General features: G+C 41.2%; 1 protein-coding gene across 4 annotated transcripts; it reads left to right on the top strand.

Annotated features, from left to right (window-relative positions):
* Positions 1 to 2,828: 2,828 nt before the first annotated feature.
* Positions 2,829 to 10,066, top strand: LOC307025443 (neuropeptide FF receptor 2-like). 4 transcript variants are annotated; one of them, XM_079660117.1, is made up of 5 exons: positions 2,829 to 3,169; positions 3,404 to 3,582; positions 5,113 to 5,304; positions 6,823 to 6,922; positions 7,016 to 10,066. In XM_079660117.1, the coding sequence occupies exons 3-5, from the start codon at positions 5,121 to 5,123 to the stop codon at positions 7,902 to 7,904; spliced, it is 1,173 nt and encodes a 390-aa protein (XP_079516243.1). In that variant the 5' UTR covers positions 2,829 to 3,169; positions 3,404 to 3,582; positions 5,113 to 5,120; the 3' UTR covers positions 7,905 to 10,066. The 4 variants fall into 4 exon arrangements, with proteins under 4 accessions (XP_079516243.1, XP_079516240.1, XP_079516242.1 ...); XM_079660114.1 differs by having other exon boundaries at positions 5,113 to 5,448; XM_079660116.1 differs by lacking the exon at positions 3,404 to 3,582 and having other exon boundaries at positions 5,113 to 5,291.
* Positions 10,067 to 11,240: the final 1,174 nt, after the last annotated feature.

Below are 11,240 nucleotides of genomic sequence, written 5' to 3'. Positions count from 1 at the left end.
TCATCTTTTGCTATATCTGCCTTCCTAAGATCACTTTGATGCACATTCAGTACTCGTATGTGAGGTTGTGGGGGAGAGGTCGATATCGTGACGCTTACAGGGAGGTGTCGAACATTACAAAGTAGGTGACTGTGTGGATGCCTGTTCAAAACATTGCAAACTTGAATAAATCATTTAAATTATATATTTGTGTCCGACTTTCATTTGTACATCATTCTTAATGTGATGTATAGTAGCTTTGATAGCTGTCCATACCTTCAGACAGCTTAAAAGTAAAACACAAGTCGTTTATTCACAGCCCGAACGCTCATCGAGATGACTGGATCATCTATGACAACTTGTGATCAGCTCCGATTAAATTGTGATATCAATTCTGTAGCTATTCTCCAGGGAGCACGTTTTTTTAATGAAATACCTGTATCCCTCTCATCACAACAAGACTCTACACTTTGCAGGAAAAACAATTTCCTACATGAAAATAACCTTGATGCATGGGAATGAAACACACAAACTATCTTCCGTGGCTATACTGATATGTCACAGTAAAGGTAAACCACAGATATCCACGATATCGACCTCTCCCCCACAACCTCACATACGAGTACTGAACGTGCATCAAAGTGATCTTCGGAAGGCAGATATAGCAAAAGATGAACGTGAAAGACAAACGAGGCGATCGACATGTTTATTTCCTGGTAAGTCAACAATGGGTCCTCAATGTACACGCCCCGGATTCCTATGACGAAAATAATAGAATGTCGCCAGTTATCATGACTCAGTTTATACTGCAACACCGGCACCAGTTCCTCCCGCATGTAGGGAACTGTGGCGCATCAAGAAATGCACGCACCTCGCGCTGCCCCGTTTTACCAGCACTTAGGAAACGGTCACAAACAACGAGTGTGCATTTGGACCATTCTCCTTTTTAATAGAGATGGCGGTGGCGTGAGTTAAAGCCGTAGGCACAGATTTATAGAGGCTTCTCGATTCTTAAATTTCCCCTCCTCGAATCCCCTCCTCGACTCCTATCCTCGAGACTTAGTCCCGCCCACAGGAGATGCGAGCGGAGGACTGAGGAGGGGAACCAAGGAGAGAGGAGGGGAAGCAGCAGGCAGTTAGAGAAATGAGAGCTCCTCTCCTCTGAGCGGTCATTTTAAAGAGACGTCCATTAATGATGACAGGAGGCACAGCAGCCCTCTGTCTGATGGACAGATGTGTTCATGACGACTTATTTACTTTGAATTAATTGAGAGTGCGGTATAATGAGACAATAACAGGCTGCAGATGCGGACACACACACACAAATATATTTATATAATATACAATTTAAAGTATGAGAGCACTCTCTTAATAACGTAACACAATCAGAGACTGGATATATCCCCCCCTTTCTCTGGTCGCTAAAATGGGGAATTGAAATTACGGGCCAAACGTTGTATTTACAAGTATTAAAAGTAAGCAGAGGACACCAAACCAACTGAGACCCGTCTGTCCGCCGCTTCTACGCACTCTGCAACACACACACCTACACACAAGCCCGGCTTAACCTGCCATCAGGCCCTGGGGCTGATAGTTTTTGTAGGCCCCCTATTTAAACAACAAATCAAAGTCATTTATAGCCTCGGCAGGCTCTGTGATCGCACTTCTCCACTCTACTCTACACGCGCCTGGTCCTCTCCTCCATATGAGTGACGTATCGGGCCTCCCTCATGTATTTGTCCGGTTGCCGTTGGCTCCCCTCCACTTAGCAAGTCCTCGTCGTCCTCTCCATCTCCTCCAACAGATAATGTCCCTCCTGTCTGTTTTTCCTTTCCCGCTACTCCATCGCTATCAGAACCAGACGGCCTACTTGTCTCCGAGGCCCCGCGGCCGGCACCGCTACCGCTCGGTACAGAACTCATCTGTCCTTCCTCCTCATCCTGGCCTACAGGTTTAAAATAGCCTGTAAGCTTCGGCATTTTTTGTAACAGCTGCTTGTCTCGAAACTCCTTTTCCCTCAACAATTTCCTTTTCCGAGCGCCACTCAAACTTTTTCTTCACTCAATCACTCGCAATTTGAATAAGTCACATGTGAAACATATTCTCATACTGACGTGTGTGTGTTTGTGTATATTTGCGTTTGTGTGTATTGTGTTTGTTTCCCGGGGAAAACCCTCACGAGAAACACCGGCTGTTGTTATGCCTGCTGTGACGTTAAGTTACTCCGTTCTCCGCTTGTAATTATGCCGTTACAAACTTCAAAGTTGTATTTATCATCTGAGTTTGCCGAAACAAGTTTAATATTCTGAAAGCCAAGACTTTGTTTTTTTTAAATCAGATGAAGACAAACTGTAACGGACCTTGCTGTGTTATCTATGATTACTATACACCTTACATTCATAATTTCAGTGGAGGGAGGGGGGTGGCGCTGTGGAACAGCAGAGTGGCGAGGGAGAGCTGTCGTCTTCCCTTTACAAACTTCAAAAATGTATTTATCGTGTGATTTTGGAAATGAAAGTTTCATATTCTGAAAGCCAAGACTTTGTTTATTTAACTTTTTTTTTGAAAACACCCGAAATAAAAAATAAAAAAAATTGAATTTTTTTTTTTTTTTTTTTTAATTGGCTCATGATAGGCCCCCGATCTCCGTAGGCCCCTGGGCTTCAGCCCAGGTCAGCCCGTGCATTAAGGCGGCCCTGCCTACACACTGTACCACACACACCCACAGCTCCTAAAGCATAATCAGGCTACAGCCGTTGCATATTTTATTATGTCAAGCACTAAATGGTCTTAGAAAAATATCGACTCTTTGTTTGTAGTTATCTACTAAACTAAAGCAAATAAAAAGAGTAGGCCTGTTATACCGAGTGATATATATTATACACACTGCTTTGCTTTCTGCACGGACCTCACAGCTGTTCTCTCTGAAACATCGCGACGAAGCCCCTCTTCGTCGAGACTTTGTACATTCAGGGTGGAGTTGAGAACCTTTCGTACTGATCTGATTAATCTTTCCCAAACATCTCCATGATGTGAGCCAGCTGGGGGATGGAAGATCCAATTAATTCCTTTCTGGAGAAGCCATTACTTACTTCGGCAGCCTTTGCAAAGTTCAAGCTTTTTTTTTCTTGGTCTATTTTTAAGTCTCACCTCTACCAAACGTAACGGTGGACATGTTCCACTCCTCAAAGTGAGTTTCCCCGCAGTTTTTACAGGATTTGTGTCAAAGCATTTTAAACGTGTTGATTAAGCATCCTGTGGAAACAGAAGTTACGTAGTTACGGGTTACTCAGAGAGCAACATTTCACAGTTTCTTCATTTAAGCATTGAGGGTGTTGATGTGAAGAGGGTTGGTGCTTGACACCACAGGGTTGATCCAAGTTGAGCTACGTCATTTCTCAACACCTTTTTTTCTGCCCCTCAGAGGTAGATCATTCTGTATCTGAGAGCTGTTCATGTGGCTCAAACTAAACCCCCGGCTGCTAGGCTCTCACATTGAGAGGACAACGTGCAGCTTCACACTCTGAGTGAGGGCACTATCTAGACATGTAGCACATCTAAGGACAGAAGAAGGGATACTGCACATATACATTTTTCTCTAAGGTAAGATGTTTTTATTATAACATTATTCAGGACACTTTTTTATAGCAAGATCAACTTCCTCTGGCATAAATTAAACAATAGAATGTTCTTTTATTGGTTACTTGTGAAGATTTTAAGATTGTATGACTGCACTTTTGTTAGAAACAAAACACATTTTCCTTCAGTTATCATTGAGGCACTGTTCAGAACTGATACACTGGCTACCGGCCAGGCATGACTTTTAAAAGCATCATAACTTAACTTGATGAGATAAAACTGTCTATTTTCATTGTATCTTGAGGCATATTGATTTTCAGTTCAACTATGGATCTCCAGGGATAGATTTTTTGTGGTGGATGTTTTCAAAGGATTTGGGAATTGAAATCTAACATATTCTCAGTCATCCATGTAATGTGGAACAAACAGATTCAAGGAAAACAACCCGTTTTTTCCCCAAAGCTACAGATTTAACCACAACACACTAGTAACCTCTCAACCACTGAGGTTTAGATTTTCAGGCGTTTGACAGACTCAGATAATTATATTCTTATTATATGCATGCTACAGTATAATGAGCTGTATGATTAATGTGAGTGAATTAACAAGGAACTGAACTAGGCCTGCAGCTTTATTCTAATATTATCCTATGAAGACTTGAAAGGTGAGAAAAAGAAAAAGTTAGTGAAGTGAATCTTAGTTCGACTGTATTGTGGCACAGACCTTTGTTTTTTCCTGACAATGAATTTGATGTTACGAGAAAAAAATACACTTAATTTAAAGTGTGGAATTTGGTCTAAATATGAAATGGAGCACGAGCGTGCAATTGTTTATTCAAATAGTAGTTATTTATTCATCACATAACATAAATTACATATTTATATTGTGTTATCCCGGCCTACTTTGATCTATTTATAGATAAGAAAAACTGTCACACTTTGATTTGATAATCCTTTAGTTGCACTGTACATGTTGAACTGTAGGATACATCAAATAAAAAACACACAAGCTTTATTAAATTGAATTTGCAGAAGGAACAAACTTAATCTTGCAAAAGATTTCCGAGAGGAAGTCTAATCCAAGATGTGTAAAATATATATATTATGATATATATCACATGCTTGTCAAAAATATTTTGAGGAAAAAATCGAATTCAATCCCTGAAAGCTGGAGGTGGGTGATTGAAGCAAGCAATCGGCAAGCAACCACTCTCCCACTGTTTTCAGAAGAGATCGGTCATTTTGGTGAGCACGTTGTTATTAGAGAGTGTGAGAGAGCATACACTTGACTGATTCAACCCACTCACAATAATCAGGAGACACAAGAATAGGACTATTGATTTCTGGATAGGTTCTACAGTTTAATGTTATTACCAATAGATTCCTTTTTCTGGTCTGCCTGATTTCACTCAAATCGGGAGGATGGTGTTCTTCTTTTGTAATTGGTTGATTTTGTTAACAGAAGATATTAGATACTTAACCCAGAACAAATGCACTAAAATGGCGAGCACATAATAGATAATCTATGTTTTATACCATGTTTTTATACACCCAGATACCACCATGACCCAGAATCTACTACTCAACACTACCTGGGAGGGATTGAACCCCTCCAATTCCTCAAGATTGAAGGAAAACCCTTCCAGCCACCAGAACATCACATTTGTGGATTTCTACCTCCACACGTCCTCGGTGGCTGCAGTCTTCACCGTCTCCTACCTCCTCATCTTCCTGGTGTGCATTATGGGTAACGTGGTGGTTTGTTTCATCGTGCTGCGCAACAAGAACATGCGCACTGTCACCAACCTGTTTATCCTCAACCTGGCCATCAGTGACCTGCTGGTTGGCATCTTTTGCATGCCAACCACTCTGGTGGACAACATCATCACAGGTCAGTGATGGGGAAGTTAAACTTGTTCTCTCTTGAAAGAGGATATATTCTGCTGATGTTCAGGTGTATATCAGTGTGTAGTGTCTCTGCTGGGACATGTCTCCATGCTTTAATGTTCAAAAAACTATTTATTTTTCTCATACTGCCTGTGCTGCACCCTCTGTCTGAAACCAGAGCCCAGTCTGCCCTGATTGTTTGGCTGACTCGTTTCGAGTGGGTCGCGGATGAGTGATTGAATAAAAAAATAATAAAAAAAAATAGGATTTCTTTTTTCTTTTTTGCGGGGGAAAAAGTCAAACTTTTATTTTGAAGGCCCGATTTTCTAACGCTGTGCATGCAGTCGGCGTTGGACTGGAAGTACCGGAGACCATAAACGGTTTTGAAAACTTCTGTCAAGTAGTGATCATCTTCTCAATAAAAGATCTTTGCTGATGTTTTTTCGAGTCTTCTGGCCAATCAGAATCAAGATTGTTGCCGGAAGTCCCCACGGAGAATAACTTTGCGGTAGAACTCTTCTTTATACATCCATGGGTACAACTTCAGATAAAAAGAACACAAAATGAAATATGACCCCCGGTTTGATGATTGACAGGTCACAGAACAATGGGAGCTATCTACCCTTACCCACAATTTAAAGTAAGTCACACAGACTATCTCCTCTTTGCTCTTCTCTCTGTGAGGAGCAGCAAGCTGTCAGAACAAATTGCAAAACAAACAATGGCATAAAATATTATTAATATGCCGGGTAGTAATAGATTTATTAATTTTCTTCTCGGAGTGTACCAGAATGCATAGTTTATGTTAGTATTTCTAAAAATCTCCTGGGGGACAATCCCCCCAGACCCCCCTGCTGGGGTTGGGTTTTCCTCATCTGTGCCTTTTTATATAGTTCAGCTTTGATTCCATCATCTCATTAAACCTTTTTTAAAAGCATAATTTAGTTCTGTGAAGAAATACAAGGGATATAAATGCACTGTACTTCACTTTTATTATATTGTATGCTGAAAAGCATATGTATTACAGCACGTTTTTTTTGTTGAATAGATTTGAGTGCTTCAAAATGTTGGGTCGCGATGTATTGACCAAGTAAAAAGTGGGTCCCGAGGCCTGACCAGTTGAGAACCACTGCTCTAGAACACATTACAGGAAAGGGACAACCATAATAGCGCCTCTTTAATGACATTCCTGATTCAAATCTTCTTTATAAGTTTTATAGATTTAACTTCAGCATTGGCTTTAGTTTGAAAATCATGAATATTCCGTTTCCAAAGTATACAAAAGACCGTCTAATCTTTGGTATTAAATACATTTAAAAATATTCATGCAGCCTGGTTCTCTTAATCTGTTTACACTTGTGTTTTCTCTTCTCTGCAGGATGGCCATTTGGAAGCGTGGTGTGTAAGCTGAGTGGTATGGTTCAAGGGATTTCCGTGTCAGCGTCGGTGTTCACTCTTGTTGCTATAGCTGTTGACAGGTGAGGGTTGTATTTGTATTAATTGCAAGTATTATGTGCTCCTTGCCCACTTCTTTGTCTTGATGCATTTCCCGGCAATTCCCTCTGCGCCAGGTTCCGCTGTATTGTCTACCCTTTCAAGCACAAGATGACCATTTCCACCTCAAAGCTAATCATCGTCATCATATGGGTCCTGGCTGTGTTCATCATGTGTCCCTCTGGGGTCATGCTCCAGGCCACAAAGGAGCATAGGGTGCGAATTGTTCTCGGAAGCAATGACACCAGCCCCTTCTACTGGTGCCGAGAAAATTGGCCCAACCAGGAGATGAGGAAAATCTACACCACTGTGCTCTTCGCTAACATCTACCTGGCTCCCCTCAGCCTTATCGTGGTCATGTACGCCCGCATCGGCTACACCCTCTGCAAGGTCGCCATCCCTAAGATGACCGGCAGTGTGAGTGTGTCCGAAGAGGGAGGGGGCAACAACAAACCCAGCATGGAGGGCCGCCTCACGATTACGAAGAAGAAGAACCGAGTGATCATGATGCTGCTGGTCGTGGCTCTGATCTTCATCCTGTCCTGGCTCCCTCTGTGGACGCTGATGATGCTGAGCGACTACGCCAGCCTGACGGAGCACCAGTACCGCGTCATCAACATCTACGTGTACCCCTTAGCTCACTGGTTGGCCTTCTTCAACAGCAGTGTCAACCCCATAATCTACGGGTTCTTCAACGAGAACTTTCGCAGGGGCTTTCAGGCGGCTTTCAAGTTCCAGCTTTGCTCCGAGGGCTTCAGGCACCAGAGGAGCTACTCCCATCGGATCAGAGGGAACGCCGTGCTCCCCGTCCAGCCCGCGGCGGTCCACAGGAGGGCGGGCTCTGAAGTGAGATCAGGGTTAGTGGAGAATGGGAAATGCTCGGAAGGGGGCAGCTTGTCTGCTAGAAGTCATATCAAAGGCCAGGACCTGACCATGGAGGTACTGAATAAGTTATCCCAGCTTTAGAGACTGCGTGAGTCTGCTGCCTCTATGTATATCTGTTCAAAGTGAATGTAAACCTCTGCAACATTTTGCATCATGAATCTTTTTGAATGTCTATTGTGAATGTTTATCATGATGTATGGAGCAAAGAGAGGCCCTGAAATTGTGATTATAAAAACGTTATTATTATTTAAAAATAAATTACGATGCCAGTGGTTGATTTTGCAACAGCCTTTGTTACCATCTTTCAGTGCAGTTTACAATGCTTCTTTTTCAGAAATACAACAGGAGAGAACAGCCAAATAGTCACATTGTTTTAATAAAGAAGTTGGTCGGAAAATATGCAACCACAATCTGTTTTCATGTTACACAGTAGCTTGATGTTTCAAACTAAAACAGGGCATCGTCAGATTGGTTAAGTTGGACGTGTTTCCTGTGACCTCCTCACAATTACAGCCACTTTGTGTTTTGCCAGTTAAATGCTTTTAATGTAAAGCATGAGATGTTGATGTCGATGCTTTGTTTGTGTTTTTTGAAAACAAAAGATTTCTCCTGCTAAAAAAGTTAGGTTGTTTTAGATAGAAAGTAGGCTACCTAGGCAACCTTTTGACATGATTAGAACAGAACAACCCTCAAGGCTGATGTGCAAAGGAGTTTGATGAGGATTTTGTCAGCTTCCTCTAGACAAAGTGCATGTTCTAGTGCCTCGAGGCAAAAGCGCTGGGTTGACGGCTGTGACAAGCAGTGGCTGGGGAGGAGGGTCTCGGGAACATGTAGAAGGCCTCCATGTGCCCTCTGTATTCTCACAGAGCACGTTAAAACACTGTCAAAAACAAGAAAGTTACATATAATAACTGCTGATGTATTCACCTTTAATAGTAGGGTTCTGGAAAAGAAAAAGTCTGCCTCATCTAAAGCAGAGCATCATTTCCATTGTGGGCTGGGTTAAAGTTTATTAATATAATGTAAAATATTGCATAGCCTTTCAGAACCACTCTGAAAACGTTCAGGTTCTTGACTAACACAACATGGCGACCAACTTTTCAGCGGGTGTTCTGACTGTGAGCAAGCCTCTGCATTCAGGAGGAAAGTGTTCTTGTATTATTGCTATGCCTATATTATAAAGGCAATAGCAGTGGGACTAATGTATGGCATTATTATGAAATGTAACTTGTGTGTGTGTTTTGACCATTTCACCACATGCAGTTACATTTAAAACCTCATACCTCAACATGTCATTTGCTAAGTGAAGAGTGGTGATACGGGAACAGGAACATGTAATTGAGAACAAGAGTGCATATATCTGATTCCTATGATTGTTAAAAACCTAATTTGATGAAAACCCTTGTGTTAACGCATCATATTTATCATCATTATAGGATCCTTTCTTTTTTGTGTGTGTTATTGTTTGTTATAATGTTTTTCGGCCAATAATTGGCAAGCTACAGTGCATGATGTGTTAGTGCCAAAACCTTAAAGCTGGAAAATGGTTAACGCTATGGAGCATTGTTCTGATTGGGTCCCTATTGTTTTCAGGCCCATTGATACACATGTGCGTTTGACGTTTTCCGGATTTTATTTTCATACTTTAATTATTGTAATTTGTTGGCGATATTGCTTCAGGACGTAGCGATGTAAGAAAAAGGTTGAGAAAATAAGTCTTCAACTAGCAAGCATTACGGTAGGATGAGAGTTCAGTGCTCTGCAAATTAAGAATGAAAATGCAAATAAAGAAAAATGTACATCAGTTTGATGACAGAAAATGCAATGTATTGTATGTAATGTGCATCACTTTTAAGTGTCCCTTGGAAATTGTCACGGTGAGGCCATTTGTCCATTAGCCTTTTTATTGGCTGTTACTGTGCAGCATTTAGCTTATTTTGCTCCATCTACACACCTCCTATGCATCAGCTCGTTAGTCCTACCCGGCTCCCTTAATTCTGCCCTCCACACACCTCCAATCAGCTCCTCTCCTGGTTCAAGTGTTCCCTGTCAATCAGCTCCCTGCCTGGCTCCTATTTAATCACCACAATCATCTCTCCACGTGTACTTCATCCCCTCATCAGATCCGTTAACATGTAAGATTTTATTTTATGCTCAATCCTTTATTGGATCTTTGTGTTTGATATATGAAGTTTGGTTTAGCCTTGCCTGAACCAAACCTCAAATTAAAGTTGTTTCCTCTTAAAGCCAGTCTCCTGCATTTGGGTCCAGTTTGCCACTCTTCATGACCAGAGACTGTACAGAAACATTTCCTGTTGTGTTGTTTGCTTCGTGTTGTGTCTATTTGCATGTGTTTTCTTGAGCTCTCAGCCTTATTGTAAAAGATTACATATGAGGAAAGAAAAGATGTCAGCAATTTTGTTAGAGTGGAGATTTGTCCCGGCAGTCTCTGGTGCTCTCTGGTGCTTGTGCATGTTAGTGAAGATTCCTAATGATTCTCCAAGAAACCCATTCTCCAAACAGCTGCACAGCTGTCGGGTTCAAGGATGTGTTAGTTATGAAACTCCTCCATCTTCATTATATACTGAATATATATTTTTCATATTTTGATGGCATTGGATTCAAACTTCAATTATTTTGGTTGTTTCTCATCATAACAAGCCATAGTGAAATACATCTTAACTGTCCTCCTGCTGAGATGAATGTTAATCTGTTTAATAACTCTCTTTTGCAGTATGCTACATAGAGGTTAATAGTTAGTAGTGAAAAAAAGGACTCATTTTAAAAATGACTTTAATTAGATGCTGGCCTATTTATCTATCTGAAATCTATTTGGGAGAAGATCTTGCACACTTGTTCACAATCAATTAAGCATAAATTAAGTAATATACTCAATTGTTACATAAAATGAATGCTTAATAATTGCTTATTTTTTAAATAGGACTTAATGACATGATTCAGATGTTACAACACTTGTGTTTACATATTATTTGTATCTTTTAGTTTTTTTAGCCTTTTTGCCATCATAGTATGGACAGATATGGACTTCCAACGTACAACGTATAGAGCGAGTTCACCATCCAGAAATGTCCCGTTATGCGCCAAAAAACATAATTAATATGAACTGTATCCAATTAAAGAAGCGTTGGTTAGAAGTTGATTTACGATTTGAGGAGAAAGATCTGGCTCCAGAAAGAAGACGTCATCCTACTGTAGGCTGCACCATAGAGAGGATCCTGACCTTTACAGGTGCACCCTAGAGAGCATCCTGACCTTTACAGGTGCACCATAGAGAGGATCCTGACCTTTACAGGTGAACCATAGAGAGGATCCTGACCTTTACAGGTGCACCATAGAGAGGATCCTGACCTTTACAGGTGAACCATAGAGAGGATCCTGACCTTTAGAGGTGCACCA

The sequence above is a fragment of the Notothenia rossii genome (assembly GCF_949606895.1).
Source record: "Notothenia rossii genome assembly, chromosome: 11".
Lineage (NCBI taxonomy): Eukaryota > Metazoa > Chordata > Actinopteri > Perciformes > Nototheniidae > Notothenia > Notothenia rossii.
This window is presented reverse-complemented; position numbering and strand designations above follow the sequence as displayed.